Source organism: Nerophis lumbriciformis, linkage group LG14 (assembly GCF_033978685.3).
Source record: "Nerophis lumbriciformis linkage group LG14, RoL_Nlum_v2.1, whole genome shotgun sequence".
Taxonomy (NCBI): domain Eukaryota; kingdom Metazoa; phylum Chordata; class Actinopteri; order Syngnathiformes; family Syngnathidae; genus Nerophis; species Nerophis lumbriciformis.
The window spans coordinates 43376671-43401444 of NC_084561.2; the positions used below are offsets into that span (position 1 = coordinate 43376671).

A 24774-nucleotide genomic window follows, 5' to 3' on the forward strand; every position below is an offset into this window, starting at 1 on the left:
CTGTCGCCGCACCACGGCTAGCACCTGTCGCCGCACCACGGCTAGCACCAGCTCCATGCCAAGACAAAGACCCTCCACGCCAAGACCAAGCCCAAGACCCGCCAAGCCAAGACCAAGACCCGCCATGCCAAGACCAAGACCTGCCATGCCAAGACCAAGACCAAGACCCACGCCAAGACCAAGACCAAGACCAAGATCTACGCCAAGACCAAGACCCACACCAAGACCAAGACCCACCATGCCAAGACCAAGACCAAGACCCACGCCAAGACCAAGACCAAGACCAAGACCAAGACCCACGCCAAGCTTCGCCGCCTGACGCGCCACGCCGAGCTTCGCCGCCTGACGCGCCACGCCGAGCTTCGCCGCCTGACTTGCCACGCCGAGCTTCCACGCCTGCCAAGATGACAACGCGCCTGTCTCCTCGTCGGCCACGGATATGGCCGCTACCTGGTCGCCCGCCACGCCAAGTGCGCCCACCTCCCAGTCGGCCACGGATGTGGCCCGTCTCGGGTCGCCCACCTCGCCTGCTGCAGCGGCGTTCCACTCGCCGCCGCCACATGACTATGCCTCGATGGATTCGGGGCCACTTGGGCTGGCGACCCACCGCCATGTCCCCCTCCCGCCCTCCCATGACTATTGATCTTTGGGTTTTTTTGGACATCTGGTATCTGTCCTTAAGGGAGGGGCTCTGTCATGTCTGTGTGATCAGGCTTTATTTTTGGACTTTTTGTGCAGTTTTGTTTTGTCCCCATAGTTACCCATTAGTTTCACCTGTCACGTCACGCACCTGTTTCACGTTTTGAGTCAGGCACCTGTTTTCGTTAATCATGTCTGTAGTATTTAAGTTCATTGTTTTTCAGTTTGTCTTTCTGGTGACATCCCCACATTTATGCTCGGCACATTTCTGACTCGTTTTTCATGTCCATCGTTCACGCTGCTCCTTTTTTGTCCATGCCAAGTAAGTTTTGTTTATTATTGCCACAGTTAGTGTTTTTTGTTGTTCATAGTTTTTGCCTTTGTGCAAGTATTTGGTTTCATAGTTTGTTCTCCGCCATTGTGCGCGCCTTTTGTTTACCTCTTTTTTTTTGTAGTTCTAGGGTTTCAATAAAAAATGTACTTACATTCCCGTCTCGCCCGAGCCAACTTTCCGTTGCATCCCAGAAAAACTAAACCCCAGAACCAAGTCATGATAAACATAACCCATTCAACTAATTAACTAACCCTAATTGGCACATGTAGGGCAGTATGCAAGTGTGCAGCCTTTGCAGATATATTTCTATAAGTATTAAAAAAAAAATCTGACATGAAATATACTTGAATTTCCACAGCCTTGTTTGAGTCATGAAGACAACTTTACCATAAAAAACACCCGTGTAAATATCACATTTATTTGATTTATTTTAATGTATTTATTATTTTTACTAACCAATAACCAGCATTATATTAGATAACATAATTATTAAGTTTAACAAGCAAAATATGTTTGCTTGAATAAAATTTGAATTATTTTTAAATTCAGCATTTTTATTGTATTTGTTCCTGACTGATGTTAGATTTTATATTTTTGTGGCTTGATTTTGCAAGGCAAGTGTAATATCTTCATTTTGGAGACTTACCTGTCAATAATGTCGCACATGTCAACCTGCAAGTGGCTATAATTTCCCATCCGTCTTTGCTGCAAACTGAGGAAGTCCACATGTTGCTCATCCAGAGTCAAGAGGCGCATACATCCCTGGAAGGTTCTGAAGGGGTTCTTGCAATTGTGATTCCCACCCAGCGGAGGACAGCCTGAGAAACATGCATGAAAATCCAGTTAATGGCGTATATATTTTCCCTCCACTTTGCACTGCAGATTTAAACTCATTTACATAAACTATCTGAGAGTGCTAAATGGCCGTAGTCAACGCTCACTTAATGTGACTAGGCGTGCACGTTGTTAGAAGGGATGAAAAGCGGACGTGGACTGACAAGACTGTGGAATACGAGATATAAAGACTGATGAACACCTTCGTTCGATAATGAAGGTTGCCTCAGCTCAAAGCCTGAGCCCCGACATTAATGAACTAGCATCCAAGAAAAGATGGCAGGTATCTGGCTTGGGCACATCAGATTAGATCAGTGTGTTGCAAACTAAACAGTTTAAAGTTCTGAATGGTTGGTTTATTCATTATTTTACCGGTATTTTCAAATGTATTAGCCTGTGGAAAAAGTTAATGTTGATATTTACCTCAGAAGGCTGCAAATAGAAAAGAGGCATTCAATTTTTATTTAAATTGTATTTAATATGCCATTGATATTTTTTAATTATTATTATTATTTGAAACTCGATTTTGCATGTCACTATAAAGTTATATAAGCCTTGCTTGTTCAATATTCAATGCAAAACTTGTTTGGGTCCCTATCAAAAAGGTTAATTTGTTCAACCTTGGCCCGTGGCTTTGTTCAGTTTTAAATTTTGGCCCACTCTGTATTTGAGTTTGACACCCCTGCTCTACGGGGTTCAGGTCTGGGGAGTTGGCAGGCCAATCGAAGGACAGTAATGCCATGGTCAGTACACCAGTTACTGGTGGTTTTGGCACTCATCATCCTGGAAAATGAAATCATCTCCATAGAACCTTTTAACAGATGGAAGCATGAAGTGCTCTAAAATCTCTAGAAGCGTCTGACTTGGGCTAAGGAAAAGAAGCACTGGACAGTTGCAGAGTGGTCCAGAGTCCTGTTTTCAGACGAAAGCAAGATTTGTATTTCATTTGGAAGTCAAGGCGCTAGAGTCTGGAGGAAGGCTGGAGAGGAGCAAAATCCAAGTTGCTTGAAATCCAGTGTGAAGTTCCCACAGTCAGCAATGGTTTGGGGAGCCATGTCAGCTGCTGGTGTTGGTCCACTGTGTTTCATCAAGTCCAGAGTCAATGCAGCTGTGTACCAAGAGAGTTTAGAGCACTACATGCTTCCATCTGTAGAAAAGCTCTATGGAGATGATGATTTCATTTTCCAGCATGATCTGGCACCTGCCCACAGTGCCAAAACCACCAGTAACTGGTGTACTGACCATGGCATTACTGTCCTCCATTGGCCTGCCAACTCCCCTGACCTGAACCCCATAGAGTATTTGTGGGGTATTGTGAAGAAGAAGCTGAAAGACACCAGACCCAATAATGCAAACGAGCTAAAGGCCACTATTGAAGCATCCTGGGCATCCATAACACCTCAGCAATGCCACAGGCTGATTGCCTCCATGCCACGCCGCATTGGTGCAGTAATCCGTGCAAAAAGATTCCTAACCAAGTACTGAGTGCATTAATTGACATTTTCAAATGTTTGATTTCGTTTTGCTGTTATAAATCTTTTTTTTTACTTGGTCTGAGGAAATATTCAAATTTTTTGAGATAGGATTTTTGAGTTTTCTTAAGCTGTATGCCATAATCAGCAATATTAAAATAATAAAAGACTTGCAATATTTCAGTTGATGTGTAATGAATCCAGAATGTTTGACAATTTTGTTTTTTTAATTGCATTACAGAAAATAAATTATATATATATATATAAATTATTTTATTTTATTTTTTATTTTTTGCCTTTTGGTTGGGGACCCTTTGGGACTGTGTGACAAGGGGTGGCACTTTCGTGACTTCTGCAGTGATTTTTTGTGGACTTCTGGATCTGCCTCCCGGGAGCCTTTCGGCCATTGCTGCTGGGTCTCTGCCACACCAGAGTCCGTTTGGAGAGACTGGAGGAGATGCGGATGAAGAGACAGGGCTGCGGGTGTCTTGGCTGAATGAGCAAGTATCGGACACCTCGATCTCCTTGGACGTATCCTCGCTCATCCATGCGGACTGGACACTGGCCGACAGTTGGTGGGCGGCCCAGGGTGGAGTCGGCTCTCTCGGTTGCTTTGTTGGGTCTGCTCCTCTCTCTGGCCATGCTCCCTACACCTCAGCAGACGATGGTGTGGAACACCGTAGAGGCCACCACAGTGTATAGGTTGTTTTTTTTGTTTTACTTTTGTACCTGTATGTAGAAATGGCTAGTTGCATCAGCTCTGCTCTTTTAATGTCTTCAATGTCCTTTGTGTTCTTTGATGTTTCCCTCTTACACACATGCTTATGTGTGCTATGGCTTTTTCTGTGGCCTCAGTCTGAACCCACTCTCCAGGGGCCCAGGCTTAGACTGAATATTTTTTCTTTCTCAACCCCCCCAAACCTCCTACCCAGCGTTAACCTGTTTCTCACCTTTTCTGTAAGGGGCGCCGGAAGTTGGCGGACCCATCAGCGATCCTGTTCTGTCTCCCTGTAATGTTTTATCCTGTTCTGTCTCCCTGTAATGTGTGTCTGCTGTTGAATGGGATTGTGTTGAACCTCTTAATTTCCCCTCGGGGATTATTAAAGTATTTCTGATTCTGATTCTCAGTAGCGTTGGGTAGAAAACATCAATAGGTAGCACACATCAACAGAATACCAGATCAAAGGTAGTGAAAATGTGGCCTGTTGGCCTATTTCTGCAGAGAGCCTTTCTAGGATTAAAATGATATAATATCTATTTTTACACAGTTAGTGGACCAGCTCTATACTCTGGGCGGGGTCCTGGAAGGTGCATGGGAGTTTGCCCAACCAGTCTACATGTGCTTTGTGGACTTGGAGAAGGCATTCAATCGTGTCGCTCGGAAAGTCCTGTGGGGAGTGCTCAGAGAGTACGGGGTATTGGACTGTCTGATTGTGGCGGTCCGCTCCCTGTATGATCAGTGTCAGAGCTTGGTCCGCATTGCCGGCAGTAAGTCGGACACGTTTCCAGTGAGGGTTGGACTCCGCCAAGGCTGCCCTTTGTCACCCATTCTGTTCAGAACTTTTACGGACAGAATTTCTAGGCGCAGTCAAGGTGTTGAGGGGATCCAGTTTGGTGGCTGCAGGATTAGGTCTCTGCTTTTTGCAGATGATGTGGTCCTGATGGCTTCATCTGGCCAGGATCTTCAGCTCTCATTGGATCGGTTCGCAGCTGAGTGTGAAGCGACTGGGATGAGAATCTGCACCTCCAAGTCCAAGTCCATGGTTCTCGCCCGGAAAAGGGTTATAGTGCCATCTCCGGGTTGGGGAGGAGACCCTGCCCCAAGTGGAGGAGTTCAAGTACCTCGGAGTCTTGTTCACGAGTGAGGGAAGAGTGGATGGTGAGATCGACAGGCGGATCGGTGCGGCGTCTTCAGTAATGCGGACGCTGTATCGATCCGGTGTGGTGAAGAAGGAGCTGAGCCGGAAGGCAAAGCTCTCAATTTACCGGTCGATCTACGTTCCCTACCTCACCTATGGTCATGAGCTTTGGGTTATGACCGAAAGGACAAGATCACGGGTACAAGCAGTCGAAAAGGGTGGAGTGCCAACTCCGGGTTGGGGAGGAGATCTTGCCCCAAGTGGAGGAGTTCAAGTACCTGCGAGTCTTGTTCACGAGTGGGGAAAGAGTGGCTCATGAGATCGACAGGCGGATCGGTGCGGCGTCTTCAGTAATGCGGACGCTGTATCGATCCGTTGTGGTGAAGAAGGAGCTGAGCCGGAAGGCAAAGCTCTCAATTTACCGGTCGATCTACGTTCCCATCCTCACCTATGGTCATGAGCTTTGGATTATGACCGAAAGGACAAGATCACGGGTACAAGCGGCCGAAATAAGTTTCCTCCACCGGGTGGCGGGGCTCTGCCTTAGAGATAGGGTGAGAAGCTCTGTCATCCAGGAGGAGCTCAAAGTAAAGCCGCTGCTCCTCCACATGGAGAGGAGCCAGATGAGGTGGTTCGGGCATCTGGTCAGGTCACCTAGGGAGGTGTTTAGGGTACGTCCGACCGGTAGGAGGCCACGGGGAAGACCCAGGACACGTTGGGAAGACTATGTCTCCCGGCTGGCCTGGGAACGCCTCGGGATCCCCCGGGAAGAGCTGGACGAAGTGGCTGGGGAGAGGAAAGTCTGGGCTTCCCTGCTTAGGCTGCTGCCCCCATGACCTGACCTCTGATAAGTGGAAAAAGATGGATGGATGGATTTACACAGTTAACAGAATCATCCTTTTTTACACTGGTATCCATCCTACACTGTAAATGTACTTGCATTCACCTGTGTATTGGAATGCTAGAGAGAGAGAGAGAGAGAGAGAATGGGATACGAGTGACTACTTTATGATTGTCAGTTATCAAAATAAACATTCCTTGCGTTAATTCGGTTTACTATCAAACTGGTTGTGGCCTTCAATATGTTCCAACTTCATCCTTTGCCACCGAGTAAATAAACACATCCGTGCATCTATCAAATATTACTTCTAGGCTGAAGGTAGTCGTCCTCAGCCAGATAGTCACGGTTATTCTCGCTCCAGGCTCTACGTTACTCTAATTACAGTCAGGCCATTAGTTGCAGCATTGACAGCTCCCAGCAGAAAAGAAGGGGAGATATGATTTATTGTTTATTAGCACTTTAAATCTAAAGCTGCTCAAATAGAGTGACGGCGGGAGCTTCCTCGTGACTGTGATATTTAATTGCTTTATTTATTTTGTTCCGCATTGCTTGCAAATCAGATGGACTATTGTACTTTATTCATACTTGCCAACCTTGAGACCTCCGATTTTGGGAGGTGGGGGTGTGGGGGGTGTGGGGCGTGGTCGGGGGTGGGGCGTGGTTGGGGGCGTGGTTAAGATATATATATATAAGAAATACTTGACTTTCAGTGAATTCTAGTTATTTATCCATCCATCCATCCATCTTCTTCCGCTTATCCGAGGTCGGGTCGCGGGGGCAGCAGCCTAAGCAGGGAAGCCCAGACTTCCCTCTCCCCAGCCACTTCATCCAGCTCCTCCCGGGGGACCCCGAGGCGTTCCCAGGCCAGCCGGGAGACATAGTCTTCCCAACGTGTCCTTGGTCTTCCCCGCGGCCTCCTACCGGTTGGACGTGCCATAAACACCTCCCTAGGGAGGCGTTCGGGTGGCATCCTGACCAGATGCCCGAACCACCTCATCTGGCTCCTCTCCATGTGGAGGAGCAGCGGCTTTACTTTGAGCTCCTCCCGGATGGCAGAGCTTCTCACCCTATCTCTAAGGGAGAGCCCCGCCACCCGGCAGAGGAAACTCATTTCGGCAGCTTGTACCCGTGATCTTGTCCTTTCGGTCATAACCCAAAGCTCATGACCATAGGTGAGGATGGGAACGTAGATCGACCGGTAAATTGAGAGCTTTGCCTTCCAGCTCAGCTCCTTCTTCACCACAACGGACCGATACAGCGTCCGCATTACTGAAGACGCCGCACCGATCCGCCTGTCGATCTCACGATCCACTCTTCCCTCACTCGTGAACAAGACTCCGAGGTACTTGAACTCCTCCACTTGGGGCAAGATCTCCTCCCCAACCCGGAGATGGCACTCCACCCTTTTCCGGGCGAGAACCATGGACTCGGACTTGGAGGTGCTGATTCTCATCCCAGTCGCTTCACACTCAGCTGCGAACCGATCCAGTGAGAGCTGAAGATCCTGGCCAGATGAAGCCATCAGGACCACATCATCTGCAAAAAGCAGAGACCTAATCCTGCAGCCACCAAACCAAACTAGTTATATATATATATATTTTATTTTTTATTTTTTATATATATATATATATATATATATATATATATATATATATATATATCTATACATATATATATATATAAATAAATAAAAGAAATACTTGAATTTCAATGTTCATTTATTTACACATTTACACACACATAACACTCCTCTACTCATTGTTGAGTTAAGGGTTGAATTGTCCATCCTTGTTCTATTCTCTGTCACTATTTCAGAACACACACATTATACAATTATACATTACAAAATCAATAAGAAAACGGGAGCTCTAATTTGGGAGTCTGAATTAGGATCAGAAGTTCCTACATAAACATTGCGCACTCACGTCGCCTTTTTGTATTGATTACTGCAGCTGTGGACTGGATTCATTCACAAATACAAACTACAACTCACAAACACTTTAGAGTTAGGCTCCACCATCAGAATGTGTACTTAAACTTATAAAGATCACATGGATATTATTCAGTGAGTTGATTCACCAAAACTAACCTGTTATACAGGAGGAAAAAGCACACAGGACGTTTCAATTGTTCACAGACTGGTCGCGCTCATCAGAATGACAAGACACTTCCGGTCTGCAGGTGATAGCATTCAATTGGGAAGAAACGCCCTACTGCCCCCTACTGACCAATGTGAATACTGATAAATGTGTAATGACAGCTCCAAAAACGAATTCAAACCACAAAATAAAATGAATAAATCAACACAAAAATGTGACACATTATGGGTGGGTCACATATGCATGTACAGTAGATGGCAGTATTGTCCTGTTTAAAAGTGTCACAACATTGCTGTTTACGGCAGACGAACTGCTTTACGGTAGACGAAAACTTGACTGCTGTTGTTGTGTGTTGTTACCGCGCTGGGAGGACGTTAATGAAACTGCCTAACAATAAACCCACATAAGAAACCAAGAACTCGCCCTCCATCATTAGCTGTTTATATGGTGGGAAAGCGGACGTGAGAACAGGCTGTCAACACGTCACTCAGGTCCGCATGGAGCTGGAGGGGGCGTGGCCTCCAGCTCCGCCTGAATTTCGGGAGATTTTCGGGAGAAAATTTGTCCCGGGAGGTTTTCGGGAGAGGCGCTGAATTTCGGGAGTCTCCCGGAAAATCTGGGAGGGTTGGCAAGTATGACTTTATTACACTTTGTGCAATATAGTCCTCCTAAGAACCAGCGTCCCCTGCAGTGGACATTTTGCTCTATTTTGTCAGCATTACTGCACAATGGTTCTGCTTCTCAGGAGGATATTCTTACATTTTTTGGCCAAAAAAAAAGTAAACATGTCATGATCTCACATAACAGAATTAGTTTATTGTGCAGTATTTTTTTTGTATCATTTCCTGTCTACTGCTATCATTTTTATTCATTTTCCCCTTCGTCCCCATTTGGCACGACTCCTCTGGTGTCAGAGTTGTAGACAAATAAGAGTTGTAGAAATGATTGGAAAGTCAAGACAGCCATGACATGATGTTCTTTACAAGTGTATGTCAACTTTTGACCAAGGCTGTATTTTTCACAAAAATCTGTCGAAACTGATTGGTGGCTGATCGTTTAGCCCAGGGGTCGGCAACCTTTACCAGTCAAAGAGCCATTTTGACCAGTTTCGCAAATTATAGAAACCAATGGGAGCCGCAAATTTTTTTTGAAATAACACTGCATGCAAAGTTTTCTTATTGCTTTGTGCCATATACAGGTAAAAGCCAGTAAATTAGAATATTTTGAAAAACTTGATTTATTTCAGTAATTGCATTCAAAAGGTGTAACTTGTACATTATATTTATTCATTGCACACAGACTGATGCATTCAAATGTTTATTTCATTTAATTTTGATGATTTGAAGTGGCAACAAATGAAAATCCAAAATTCCGTGTGTCACAAAATTAGAATATTGTGTAAGGGTTCAATTTTGAAGACACCTGGTGCCACAAACTAATCAGCTGATTAACTCAAAACACCTGCAAAGGGCTTTAAATGGTCTCTCAGTCCAGTTCTGAAGCCTACACAAACATGGGGAAGACTTCAGATTTGACAGCTGTCCAAAAGGCAACCATCGACACATTGCACAAAGAGGGAAAGACACAAAAGGTTATTGCTGAAGAGGCTGGCTGTTCTCAGAGCTCTGTGTCCAAACACATTAATGGAGAGGCAAAGGGAAGGAAAAACTGTGGTCAGAAAAAGTGTACAAGCGATAGGGATCACCGCGCCCTGGTCAAGATTGTGAGAAAAAAACCATTCAAAAATGTGGGGGAGATTCAGAAGGAGTGGACAGCTGCTGGAGTCAGTGCTTCAAGATCCACCACCAAGAGACGCTTGAAAGACATGGGTTTCAACTGCCACATACCTCGTGTCAAGCCACTGTTGACCAAGAAACAGCGCGCAAAGCGTCTCACCTGGGCTAAGGAAAAAAAGAGCTGGACTGCTGCTGAGTGGTCCAAAGTCATGTTTTCTGACGAAAGCAAATTTTGCATTTCCTTTGGAAATCGAGGTCCCAGAGTCTGGAGGAAGAAGACAGGAGAGGCACAGGATCCACGTTGCCTGAAGTCTAGTGTAAAGTTTCCACCATCAGTGATGGTTTGGGGTGCCATGTCATCTGCTGGTGTCGGTCCACTCTGTTTCCTGAGATCCAGGGTCAACGCAGCCGTCTACCAGCAAGTTTTAGAGCACTTCATGCTTCCTGCTGCTGACCTGCTCTATGGAGATGGAGATTTCAAGTTCCAACAGGACTTGGCGCCTGCACACAGCGCAAAATCTACCCGTGCCTGGTTTACGGACCATGGTATTTCTGTTCTAAATTGGCCCGCCAACTCCCCTGACCTTAGCCCCATAGAAAATCTGTGGGGTATTGTGAAAAGGAAGATGCAGAATGCCAGACCCAAAAACGCAGAAGAGTTGAAGGCCACTATCAGAGCAACCTGGGCTCTCATAACACCTGAGCAGTGCCAGAAACTCATCGACTGCATGCCACGCCGCATTAACGCAGTAATTGAGGCAAAAGGAGCTCCAACCAAGTATTGAGTATTGTACATGCTCATATTTTTCATTTTCATACTTTTCAGTTGGCCAACATTTCTAAAAAATCCCTTTTTTGTATTAGCCTTAAGTAATATTCTAATTTTGTGACACACGGAATTTTGGATTTTCATTTGTTGCCACTTCAAATCATCAAAATTAAATGAAATAAACATTTGAATGCATCAGTCTGTGTGCAATGAATAAATATAATGTACAAGTTACACCTTTTGAATGCAATTACTGAAATAAATCAAGTTTTTCAAAATATTCAAATTTACTGGCTTTTACCTGTATAAACCAGGGGTCTCAGACACGCTGCCCACGCCCTTATATGGAATATGAAAGCTGGTGCGGCACGCGGGTTTTAAATGAATGGCGCTTGTCAGCGTCATGCGTGCCGTGATGGTACAGCATATAGCGCCCGCTACAACCAGCGTGCCTGATTAGCCACACGTTGTGTGGTGTTTCCGCTTGCTCACGTAGGTGACAGCAACAACCACACAGGTTACACTGACGGTGGCGGTATTAAAAAAAACTAACTATAACACTCTTACTAATAATGCGCCACACTGTGAACCCACACCAAACAAGAAATGTTGGAATAATTGTTTGTAAGTTATCACAAAAGAAACGTTGTGTTGCATTGTGTTCCTGATAAGAAGATGAAGACTGTCTTTCAAGGCCTAACAAGAGGAAGAAGGCTCGTAAAACTCCACTGTGATTTCAACACGGACAGATGGCAGGATCTGCTCAACTTCCAGAGGAACTCTCTTTGAAGTGTTAAACGAACTCTCTCTGAAGTATTTCACAAACTCTCTTCCAACTGTTTGGTGACCGAGGTCAACGCTGTTTACGACCCGCTGCCCTCTTGAAGTCGCTGTGGTCAAGAGACGGGAGGGGTTATCCATTGTCCTCCAACACCTGCCCCAGCTGGATCCAGGAAGAGCCCAAGCCCGAGAAATCCTCTTCTTGATCTTCAAAGCGACCGAAAACAATGACTGTTTTACATACTTCCCATTCCTGCTGTGACAATGTGTTGGTGCGTGAACATTGAACATCTGAATAAATGAGGAGACGAAAACCTTCTTCGTCAGAGCGTGGTGCAGGACTGTGCATAGAGTGCAGTGGCCATGTCTCTCCTCAATTGAGTCCAAATTGAATTCTGTCTCTGTTTGATTCTGTCATGTCTGTATTATCATGTTTTGTTTTAAGTCATGTTTTGTTTAGTTTCTGTCTTTTCACTCCCTTGTCTGGTCACCATAGCAACCATTAGTTTTCACCTGTCACGTCACGCACCTGCTTTCACTAATCATGTCCATAGTATTTAAGTTCATTCATTTTCTGTTGTTCGTCCTGACGACCTCAACACATTTATGCTCTGTTCATGCCTGATACTTCTTTTCATGTCAATTCCTCAAGCCAAGTAAGTTTTTGTTCCATATTTATCGTCTTTTTGGTTTCATAGTTTGTTCTCCGCCATTGTGCGTGTTTTTTGTTTGTACTTTTTGCTATAGTCTTTTGGTTTTATAGTTTATTCTCCGCCACTGTGCGCGCTTTCATTTATTCTTTTTTTTGATAATAACAAATCATGTACCTTCATTCCCGTCTCGCACGAGCCAACTTTCCGTTGCATCCTGGAAAAGCACACACCCCCGGACCAAGTCATGACAGATTCCTTGCCTTTTGTCTTGTTTAAAGTTAAAGTTAAAGTTAAAGTACCAATGATTGTCACACACACACTAGGTGTGGCGAAATTATTCTCTGCATTTGACCCATCACCCTTGATCACCCCCTGGGAGGTGAGGGGAGCAGTGGGCAGCAGCGGTGGCCGCGCCCGGGAATCATTTTGGTGATTTAACCCCCAATTCCAACCCTTGATGCTGAGTGCCAAGCAGGGAGGTAATGGGTCCCATTTTTATAGTCTTTGGTATGACTCGGCCGGGGTTTGAACTCACAACCTACCGATCTCAGGACGGACACTCTAACCACTAGGCCACTGAGTAGATGTCCTCAGTGTTTGAACGTGACAAGAATGACAAACACATTTCGGGAGAACATCTGCACAGTAACACAACATAAACACAACAGGACAAATACCCAGAATCCCATGCAGCCCTAACTCTTCCGGGATACATTATACACCCCCGCTACCAAACCCCGCCCACCTCAACCGACGCACAGAGGGGGGAGGGGGGGTTGATGTGTGAGGGAGCAGGGTTGGGGTGGGGGTGGGGTTTGGTGGTTAAAGTTAAAGTTAAAGTTAAAGTTAAAGTACCAATGATTGTCACACACACACTAGGTGTGGTGAAATTTGTCCTCTGCATTTGACCCATCCCCTTTGATCACCCCCTGGGAGGTGAGGGGAGCAGTGGGCAGCAGCAGTGCCGCGCCCGGGAATCATTTTTGGTGATTTAACCCCCATTTCCAACCCTTGATGCTGAGTGCCAAGCAGGGAGGTAATGGGTCCCATTTTTATAGTCTTTGGTATGACTCGGCCGGGGTTTGAACTCACAACCTACCGATCTCAGGGCGGACACTCTAACCACTAGGCCACTGAGTAGGTAGCAGGGGTGTATAATGTAGCCCGGAAGAGTCAGGACTGCATGGGATTCTGGGTGTTTGTTCTGTTGTGTTTATGTTGTGTTAAGGTGCAGATGTTCTCCCGAAATGTGTTAGTCATTCTTGTTTGGTTTTGGTTCAAAGTGTGGCGCATTATTAGTAAGAGAGTTAAAGTTGTTTTATATGGTCACCGTCAGTGTAACCTGTGTGGCTGTTGACCAAGTATGCCTTGCTGTCACGTACGTGTGCAAGCAGAAGATGTATAATGTATAACAAGTGGGCTGGCACACTGTTAATACAGATTGTAGAGAGCGCCAAATGTTGTACCATCATGGCACGCCCTTATTATAGCTGTAAGGGTGAAAATCGGTGAATATTAGGCATTGAAATCCGGAAGTCTCACGGGAAAATTGGGGGGTTCCGCAAGTAAGCTGCTGAGCCGCATCAGAGTGATCAAAGAGCCGCATGCGGCTCCGGAGCCGCGGGTTGCCGACCCCTGGTTTAGCACATCCCTAATGCGTGCACATTATAATAAGAATAATTGACTGTTACAGAATGCAGTACATTTAAGCCATCATTTAATCAATTCTGACTATCCTCATTCTGTCTTGTACTGTATGTGATTCTACTGGCACTGAAAGCGTGTTGTCATGAAAAAGTGGAACAAAAGAATACAAACTGATTTATTGTTGCAGACACCGACAAAGAAATACCGTGGAGAAAATTGCTGCGTTCATGTTTTTCTTACCCCCAAAGAAAAATGGGCCCTCAGAATGTGGGATGTCTGCAGTGTTGGCTGTGGCTTCTTCATCTTTGTCCACTGTGACGCTCAGATGATCTTGTCTGCAACTCAGCTGCACTGAATGCCACTGACCATCGTTCAGTCCTGAGCCTGACAGCACACGGACACACACACACACACACACACACACATATACAGTCGTGGTCAAAAGTTTACATACACTTGTAAAGAACATCATGTCATGGCTGTCTTGACTTTACAATCATTTCTTATTTTTTTGTGATGTAGTGATTGGAGCACATACTTGTTGGTCACAAAAAACATTCATGAAGTTTGCTTCTTTTATGAATTTATTATGGCTCTACTGAAAATGTGAGGGTCAAAAGTATACATACAGCAATGTTAATATTTGGCAAGTTTACCTGCAATAAGGCGCTTTTGGTAGCCATCCACAAGCTTCTGCTTGAATTTTTGACCACAAAATTGGTGCAGTTCAGCTAAATGTGTTGGTTTTCTGACACAGACTTGTTTCTTCAGCATTGTCCACACGTTTAAGTCAGGACTTTGACCACAGAAGTTTCCTCCAGAAGGTCTTATCTTTGTCCATGTGATGTCAGATGAAACAAACATTGAGCTGTTTGGCCACAATACCCAGTTGTATTGGAGGAGAAAAGGTGAGGCCTTTAATCCCAGGAACACCATTCCCACCGTCAAGCATGGTGGTGGTAGTATTATGCTCAGGGCCGGTTTTGCTGCCAATGGAACTGCTGCTTTACAGAGAGTAAATGGGACAATGAAAAAGGAGGATTACCTCCAAATTCTTCAGGACAAGCTAAAATCATCAGCCCGGAGGTTGGGTCTTGGGCACAGTTGGGTGTTCCAACAGGACAATGACCCCAAACACACCTCAAAAGTGGTAAAAGAATGGCTAAATCAGGCTAGAATGAAGGTTTTAGAATGGCCTTCCCAAAGTCCTGACTTAAATGTGTGGACAATGCTGAAGAAACAAGTCCGTGTCAGAAAAGCAACACATTTAGCTGAACTGCACCAATTTTGTCAAGAATTTGGAGGTAATCCTCCTTTTTCTGTCAGGTTTGTCACTGACAGTTCAGTTAGGTTTCGGTTTTTCCTGTCTTTGTTTCCTGTCAGCGCTCTTATTTTGGTTATTTCCTGATGATCTCCCTGAGTGCTTTGTCCCCTCAGCTGTGGCTGATTGGCACCTGGCCACACCTGGTGTCAATCAGCCAGCTGCTATTTGTACCTGCCTTCCTCTCCAGTCAGTGCTGGATTATTGTCACTACTACCTGTCATGATACTTGTCGTTGTAGCTCTCTACTTTTGTTCACTCTGCTCATGTCATAGTTCCTTCGTGTCACAGTAAGTGTTTTTGTTTCTTGTCGACAGTTAGCCTTTGTGCTATTTTAGTTCATAGCCAAGTTTGTTCTCCGCCTCGTGCGCGCCTTTTGTTTGTACCCTTTTGTTTGTTTTGTTTGCTATATCCATCCATCCATTTTCTACCGCTTATTCCCTTTGGGGTCGCGGGGGACGCTGGAGCCTATCTCAGCTACAATCGGGCGGAAGGCACGATACACCCTGGACAAGTCGCCACCTCATCGCAGGGCCAACACAGATAGACAGACAACATTCACACTCACATCCACACACTAGGGACCAATTTAGTGTTGCCAATCAACTTATCCCCAGGTGCATGTCTTTGGAAGTGGGAGGAAGCCGGAGTACCCGGAGGGAACCCACGCAGTCACGGGGAGAACATGCAAACTCCACACAGAAAAATCCCGAACCCGGGATTGAACCCAAGACTACTCAGGACCTTCGTATTGTGAGGCAGATGCACTAACCCCTCTGCCACCGTGCTATAGTGTTAAATTAAATCATGTTTTCCCGCACAATGCCTTCCGCCTTCTCTGCATCTTGGGGTTCGCCACCAACATACTCTGACATAATAATCCGGCCCTGACTGGAGAGGAAGGCAGGTTCAAATAGCAGCTGGCTGATTGACACCAGGTGTGGCCAGGTGCCAATCAGCCACAGCTGAGGGGACAAAGCACTCAGTGAGATCATCAGGAAACAAAGACAGGAAAAACCAAAACCTAACTGAACTGTCAGTGACAAACCTGACAGAAAAAAGAGGATTACCTCCAAATTCTTGACAAAATTGGTGCAGTTCAGCTAAATGTGTTGGTTTTCTGACATGGACTTGTTTCTTCAGCATTGTCCACACGTTAAAGTCAGGACTTTTGGAAGGCCATTCCAAAACCTTCATTCTAGCCTGATGTAGCCATTCTTTTACCACTTTTGAGGTGTGTTTGGGGTCATTGTCCTGTTGGAACACCCAACTGCGCCCAAGACCCAACCTCCGGGCTGATGATTTTAGCTTGTCCTGAAGAATTTGGAGCTAATCCTCCTTTTTCATTGTCCCATTTACTCTCTGTAAAGCAGCAGTTCCATTGGCAGCAAAACAGGCCCAGAGCATAATACTACCACCACCATGATTGACGGTAGGTATGGTGATCCTGGGATTAAAGGCCTCACCTTTTCTCCTCCAAACATATTGCTGGACAAAGATAAGACCTTTTGGAGGAAACTTCTGTGGTCAAAGTCTTGACTTTTAACGTGTGGACAATGCTGAAAAAACAAGTCCATGTCAGAAAAGCAACACATTAAGCTGAATTGCACCAATTTTGTGGTCAAGTGGTCAAGCAGAAGCTTGTGGATGGCTACCAAAAGCGCCTTATTGCAGGTAAACTTGCCAAGGGACATGTAAGCAAATATTAACATTGCTGTATGTATACTTTTGACCCTCACATTTTCAGTAGAGCCATAATAAATTCCTAAAAGAAGCAAACTTCATGAATGTTTTTTGTGACCAACAAGTATGTGCTCCAATCACTACATCACAAAAAGTAGAAATGATTGTAAACTCAAGACAGCCATGACATGATGTTCTTTACAAGTGTATGTACACTTTTGACCACAACTAATACTTTTTTCTATAGACTTTCCTTAATGTACAAAATGACATGTTTAGAATGCAATCAATGTTTGTAGAGATGTACTTACTCTCTATTTTTTACTACTAAAAAAAAGAATGTGACCAACCTGTGCTGAGCTGCAAAAGAGCCCCTCCAGTGTCATTGATCTGCAGGCAGAGTCGAGCTTCACTCAGGTGCAGCCAGAGACTTCTGTGCTGCCGCGGAAGGTTAAAGGTGAGCAGTAGTCCTTCCTCGTTCCAAGTCCGGAACTGTAGACTTATAACGACAGGACCCGACGACCCTGTTGTGTGTCCCAGCATCTGCAGGAAGCTCTGGGAGTGGCTGAATGTCACAGCTACTGAAACTGGCTCGGCACAAGAAAAAGTCACATTGCCCTGAGGAGAGAAAGGGAGGAAGACAAGCAGGTAAAAAATATGGAATTGGATGAAGAGCTCTCAGAAATATATGTTTTACTGTAATTAAAGGGGAACATTATCACAATTTCAGAATGGTTAAAACCATTAAAAATCAGTTCCCAGTGGCTTATTTTATTTTTCGAGGTTTTTTTCAAAATTTTATCCATCACGCAATATCCCTAAAAAAAGGTTCAAAGTGCCTGATTTTAACCATCGTTATATACACCCGTCCATTTTCCTGTGACGTCACATAGTGAAACCAACACAAACAAACATGGCGGAAAGAACAGCAAGCTATAGCGACATTAGCTCGGATTCAGACTCGGATTTCAGCGGCTTAAGCGATTCAACAGATTACGCATGTATTGAAACGGATGGTTGTGGCAGTCCGCTCCCTGTATGCTCAGTGCCAGAGCTTGGTCCGCATTGCCGGCAGTAAGTCGGACACGTTTCCAGTGAGGGTTGGACTCCGCCAAGGCTGCCCTTTGTCACCGATTCTGTTCATAACTTTTATGGACAGAATTTCTAGGCGCAGTCAAGGCGTTGAGGGGATCCGGTTTGGTGGCTGCAGGATTAGGTCTCTGCTTTTTGCAGATGATGTGGTCCTGATGGCTTCATCTGGCCAGGATCTTCAGCTCTCACTGGATCGGTTCGCAGCCGAGTGTGAAGCGACTGGGATGAGAATCAGCACCTCCAAGTCCGAGTCCATGGTTCTCGCCCGGAAAAGGGTGGAGTGCCATCTCCGGGTTGGGGAGGAGATCTTGCCCCAAGTGGAGGAGTTCAAGTACCTCGGAGTCTTGTTCACGAGTGAGGGAAGAGTGAATCGTGAGATCGACAGGCGGATCGGTGCGGCGTCTTCAGTAATGCGGACGCTGTATCGGTCCGTTGTGGTGAAGAAGGAGCTGAGCCGGAAGGCAAAGCTCTCAATTTACCGGTCGATCTACGTTCCCATCCTCACCTATGGTCATGAGCTTTGGGTTATGACCGAAAGGACAAGATCACGGGTACAAGCGGCCGAAATGAGTTTCCTCCGCCGGGTAGCGGGGCTCTCCCTTAGAGATAGGGTGAGAAACTCTGTCATCCGGGAGGAACTCAAAGTAAAGCCGCTGCTCCTCCACATCCAGAGGAGCCAGATGAGGTGGTTCGGGCATCTGGTCAGGATGCCACCCGAACGCCTCCCTAGGGAGGTGTTTAGGGCACGTCCGACCGGTAGGAGGCCGCGGGGAAGACCCAGGACACGTTGGGAAGACTATGTCTCCCGGCTGGCCTGGGAACGCCTCGGGGTCCCCCAGGAGGAGCTGGACGAAGTGGCTGGGGAGAGGGAAGTCTGGGCTTCCCTGCTTAGGCTGCTGCCCCCGCGACCCGACCTCGGATAAGCGGAAGAAGATGGATGGATGGATGGATGAAACGGATGGTTGTAGTGTGGAGGCAGGTAGCGAAAACCAAATTGAAGAAGAAACTGAAGCTATTGAGCCATATCTGTTTGAACCGTATGCAAGCGAAACCCACGAAAACGACACGACAGCCAGCGACACGGGAGAAAGCGAGGACGAATTCGGCGATCGCTAGAGATGCGCGGTTTGCGGGCACAACCGCGATCCGCGGATTATCCGCGGATTATCCGCGGATCGGGCGGATGAAATTAAAAAAAATTAGATTTTATCCGCGGGTCGGGTCGGGTGGTTGAAATTAAAAAAAATTAGATTTTAAATAGATTCAGGCGGGTGGCAGTTAAACCAATTGGGAAATATATATACATAGTTAAATGTTGTTACCCACATACGAAAAACGAGCAGGCACCTGCAGCATATGCCACAACAGAAGAAAAAAAAAGAAAAGAGATGGACACTTTTACGGAGCGTAGAAGGGACGCCTCGCCGGGGTCCGGGACCGAGGCCCCTTCCCCCGAGAGGGCCCCACCGGGAGCCGTAGCTGAGGCGATCCGCGAGAAGGGCCCGACGCACGTCCAGGGTCACCACCGCGCCCACCGCACCGACACCCCGCCTCGTCCGCCTTCGCCGCGGCCGGCGTCACGCGCAGCAGGTAAGCAGCTTACCTGCCCGCCACCCCCGTGGCCGGGGGCTCGTAACAGGGGTCACTCCGCGCGCTCCGCCCGCGCAGCTTACCTGCCCGCCATCCCCGTGGCCGGGGGCGCGTAACAGGGGTCACTCCGCGCGCAGTGCGCTCACGAAAGGGGTGGGGCTCACCCTGGTTGATATAGACAGCAGGACGGTGGAATGGAAGTCGGAACCCGCTAAGAAGTGTGTAACAACCCACCTGCCGAATCAACTAGCCCTGAAAATGGATGGCGCTGGAGCGTCGGGCCCATATACCCGGCCGTCGCCGGCAGCGAGACGCGCTTGGAGGTGCGCTCAGCGCGGCTCCCATATGATTGCGCACTGGTGTGCGTCTGGGTCGTGACAGCGTGGCACGCGAATGTCTGTGCTGCATTGGATCAGTCTCCTTTCTTTAACAGGCAAAAGCTTTATAACCTCACTAATGCCTTCCATCGTCTATATTAGATATATAACAACGGGCGGGTGCGGGCGGGTGCGGTTCTGATCAAATGTTAGATCGGGTGGATTGCGGATGGTTGACGACTTTCTGATGCGGTTGCGGATGAAATAATTGCCTATCCGCGCATCTCTAGCGATCGCCTTCTAACCAACGATTGGTATGTGTTTGTTTGGCATTAAAGGAAACTAACAACTATGAACTAGGTCAGGGGTCGGCAACCCTCAATGTTGAAAGAGCCATATTGGACCAAAAATACAAAAACAAATCTGTCTGGAGCCGCAAAAAAGGAAAAGCCATATTACATACAGATAGTGTGTCATTAGAAATACATTGAATTAAGAGGACTTAAAGGAAACTAAATGAGCTCAAATATAGCTACAAATGAGGCATAATGATGCAATATGTACATATAGCTAGCCTAAATAGCATGTTAGCATCGATTAGCTTGCAGTCATGCAGTGACCAAATATGTCTGATTAGCACTCCACACAAGTTAATAACATCAACAAAACTCACCTTTGTGCATTCACACACAACGTTAAAAGTTTGGTGAACAAAATGAGACAGAAAAAGAAGTGGCATAAAACACGTCCTAGAAAGTCAGAGAAAGGTATATATGTAAACAAACTACGGTGAGTTCAAGGACCGCCAAAATTAGTAGGACAAAACGGCGCTCGCCAAATACTCGAATCAGTGAAGCACAGAGGTGGGTAGAGTAGCCAGAAATTGTACTCAAGTAAGAGTACTGTTACTTTAGAGATTTATTACTCAAGTAAAAGTAAGGAGTAGTCACCCAAATATTTACTTGAGTAAAAGTAAAAAGTATGTTGTGAAAAAACTACTCAAGTACTGAGTAACTGATGAGTAACATACACACTCATATATATATATATATATATATATATATATATATATATACATACATACATACATACATACATATACATTGATATATACAGTATATAATTTATATTTATTTATTTTGCCGTTTTTGTTTACATGTCAAAGGTGTTTTAATGAATATACATGCATGTTTAACACATATAGATTCCTTTCTTTCATGAAGACAAGAATATAAGTTGGTGTATTACCTGATTCTGATGACTTGCATTGATTGTAATCAGACAGTAGTGATGATAACGTCCACGTTTTCAAATGGAGGAGAAAAAAAGTTCCTCCTTTCTGTCTAATACCACATGAAAGTGGTTGGTTTTTGGCTTCTTATTTGTCCAGCTTCCATATTCGTTTTTATACACTTTACAAGAAATACATTGGCGGCAAACTCCGTAGCTTGCTAGCTTGTTTGCACTGGCTTCCGGAGACTCTTATTTTGTAAGCGCAGGCGCGATGGAGCGGCACTTTTATTGTGAAGACAGGAACTGTGCAGTCAGTCTTTAGGCTTTTGACGGGATGTACGGTTGAAATAAAAAATGGTCTTTTTTCCTTCACACTTTTGATTGATTGATTGGAACTTTTATTAGTAGATTGCACAGTACAGTACACATTCCGTACAATTGACCACTAAATGGTAACACCCCAATACGTTTTTCAACTTGTTTAAGTCAGGTCATGTGACCGCCTGGCTCTGTTTGATTGGTCCAACGTCACCAGTGACTGCATCTGATTGGTGGAACGGAGTGAACGTCACCAGTGACTGTATTTGTTGAAACGCAGGCACTATGAAGGTCTGTCTGACAGACCAAAACAAACAAAGCGTGCATTAACAGATGGATAAAAATTAGTAGCGAGTAGCGAGCTGAATGTAGATAAAAGTAGCGGAGTAAAAGTAGCGTTTCTTCTCTATAAATATACTCAAGTAAAAGTAAAAGTATGTTGCATTAAAACTACTCTTAGAAGTACAATTTATCCCAAAAGTTACTCAAGTAGATGTAACGGAGTAAATGTAGCGCGTTACTACCCACCTCTGCGTTTAATTCGCCAAAATTCACCCATTTAGAGTTCGGAAATCGGTTAAAAAAATATATGGTCTTTTTTCTGCAACATCAAGGTATATATTGACGCTTACATAGGTCTGGTGATAATGTTCCCCTTTAAGTATTAGGGCAGAAATGTCACAACAAATACTAATGCCACAACACAACAACATAAAGACGCATTAAGTGACAGCGAACACGTTTCGCCGACGGACCAAGTCGCCCACTTCCGTTGTCTCCGTCACTTCCTTTCTGGCTTTTAGTATTTGCTGTGGCTTTTGCAATCGCACTGTAGCGGAAAGTTGTTGTGTTGTTGCTTCATGTTATTGTCTTGTCACGTTTGCATTTGTTGTGACCTTTCTCTGCCACCACAGGTATCTGCCATTCTATGTTTTGATGACATAGATCGATGTAATGGATGAATGGTTACACTCCTATATACAAACCCCGTTTCCATATGAGTTGGGAAATTGTGTTAGATGTAAATATAAACGGAATACAATGATTTGCAAATCATTTTCAACCCATATTCAGTTGAATATGCTACAAAGACAACATATTTGATGTTCAAACTCATAAACTTTTTGTTTTTTTGCAAATAATAATTAACTTAGAATTTCATGGCAGCAACACGTGACAAAGAAGTTGGGAAAGGTGGCAATAAATACTGATAAAGTTGAGGAATGCTCATCAAACACTTATTTGGAACATCCCACAGGTGTGCAGGCTAATTGGGAACAGGTGGGTGCCATGATTGGGTATAAAAATAGCTTCCCCAAAAATGCTCAGTCTTTCACAAACAAGGATGGGGCGAGGTACACCACTTTGTCCACAACTGCGTGAGCAAATAGTCAAACAGTTTAAGAACAACGTTTCTCAAAGTGCATCCATCCATCCATCCATCTTCTTCCGCTTATCCGAGGTCGGGTCGCGGGGGCAGCAGCCTAAGCAGGGAAGCCCAGACTTCCCTCTCCCCAGCCACTTCGTCCAGCTCCTCCCGGGGGATCCCGAGGCGTTCCCAGGCCAGCCGGGAGACATAGTCTTCCCAACGTGTCCTGGGTCTTCCTCGTGGTCTCCTACCGGTCGGACATGCCCTAAACACCTCCTTAGGGAGGCGCTCGGGTGGCATCCTGACCAGATGCCCGAACCACCTCATCTGGCTCCTCTCGATGTGGAGGAGCAGCGGCTTTACTTTGAGCTCCCACCGGATGACAGAGCTTCTCACCCTATCTCTAAGGGAGAGCCCCACCACCCGGCGGAGGAAACTCATTTCGGCCGCTTGTACCCGTGATCTTGTCCTTTCGGTCATAACCCAAAGCTCATGACCATAGGTGAGGATGGGAACGTAGATCGACCGGTAAATTGAGAGCTTTGCCTTCCGGCTCAGCTCCTTCTTCACCACAACGGATCGATACAGCGTCCGCATTACTGAAGACGCCGCACCGATCCGCCTGTCGATCTCACCATCCACTCTTCCCTCACTCGTGAACAAGACTCCGAGGTACTTGAACTCCTCCACTTGGGGCAAGATCTCCTCCCCAACCCGGAGATGGCACTCCACCCTTTTCCGGGCGAGAACCATGGACTCGCAACTTGGAGGTGCTGATTCTCATCCCAGTCGCTTCACACTCAGCTGCGAACCGATCCAGTGAGAGCTGAAGATCCTGGCCAGATGAAGCCATCAGGACCAAATCATCTGCAAAAAGCAGAGACCTAATCCTGCAGCCACCAAACCGGATCCCCTCAACGCCTAAAAATTCTGTCCATAAAAGTTATGAACAGAATGGGTGACAAAGGGCAGCCTTGGCAGAGTCCAACCCTCACCGGAAACGTGTCCGACTTACTGCCGGCAATGCGAACCAAGCTCTGACACTGATCATACAGGGAGCGGACCGCCACAATCAGACAGTCCGAAACCCCATACTCTCTGAGCACTCCCCACAGGACTTCCCGAGGGACACGGTCGAATGCCTTCTCCAAGTCCACAAAGCACATGTGGACTGGTTGGGCAAACTCCCATGCACCCTCAAGGACCCTGCCGAGAGTATAGAGCTGGTCCACAGTTCCACGACCAGGACGAAAACCACACTGTTCCTCCTGAATCCGAGGTTCGACTATCCGGCGTAGCCTCCTCTCCAGTACACCTGAATAGACCTTACCGGGAAGGCTGAGGAGTGTGATCCCACGATAGTTAGAACACACCCTCCGGTTCCCCTTTTTAAAGAGAGGAACCACCACCCCGGTCTGCCAATTCAGAGGTACTGCCCCCGATGTCCACGCGATGCTGCAGAGTCTTGTCAACCAAGACAGCCCTACAGCATCCAGAGCCTTAAGGAACTCCGGGCGGATCTCATCCACCCCCGGGGCCTTGCCACCGAGGAGCTTTTTAACTACCTCAGCAACCTCAGCCCCAGAAATAGGAGAGCCCACCACAGATTCCCCAGGCACTGCTTCCTCATAGGAAGACGTGTTGGTGGGATTGAGGAGGTCTTCGAAGTATTCTCAAAGTGCAATTGCAAGAAATTTAGGGATTTCAACATCTACGCTCCATAATATCATCAAAAGGTTCAGAGAATCTGGAGAAATCACTCCACGTAAGCGGCATGGCCGGAAACCAACATTGAATGACCGTGACCTTCGATCCCTCAGACGGCACTGTATCAAAAACCGACATCAATCTCTAAAGGATATCACCACATGGGCTCAGGAACACTTCAGAAAACCACTGTCACTAAATACAGTTGGTCGCTACATCTGTAAGTGCAAGTTAAAGCTCTACTATGCAAAGCGAAAGCCATTTATCAACAACACCCAGAAACGCCGCCGGCTTCTCTGGGCCCGAGATCATCTAAGATGGACTCATGCAAAGTGGAAAAGTAGTTCTGTGGTCTGACGAGTCCACATTTCAAATCGTTTTTGGAAATATTCAACATCGTGTCATCCGGACCAAAGGGGAAGCGAACCATCCAGACTGTTATCGAAGCAAAGTTCAAAAGCCAGCATGTGTGATGGTATGG

General features: G+C 46.0%; 1 protein-coding gene across 1 annotated transcript in view; it reads right to left on the minus strand.

Annotated features, from left to right (window-relative positions):
* The window catches only part of LOC133616345 (contactin-associated protein-like 4), a 306751-nt gene that overhangs the window by 134692 nt on the left and 147285 nt on the right, over window positions 1–24774 (minus strand). The window contains exons 8-10 of the mRNA XM_061975492.1: window positions 17018–17285; window positions 13904–14047; window positions 1620–1791 (exon numbers count right to left, since the gene is read on the minus strand). Coding sequence (XP_061831476.1) covers window positions 1620–1791; window positions 13904–14047; window positions 17018–17285 — 584 coding nt within the window. The remainder of the gene's footprint in view (window positions 1–1619; window positions 1792–13903; window positions 14048–17017; window positions 17286–24774) is intronic.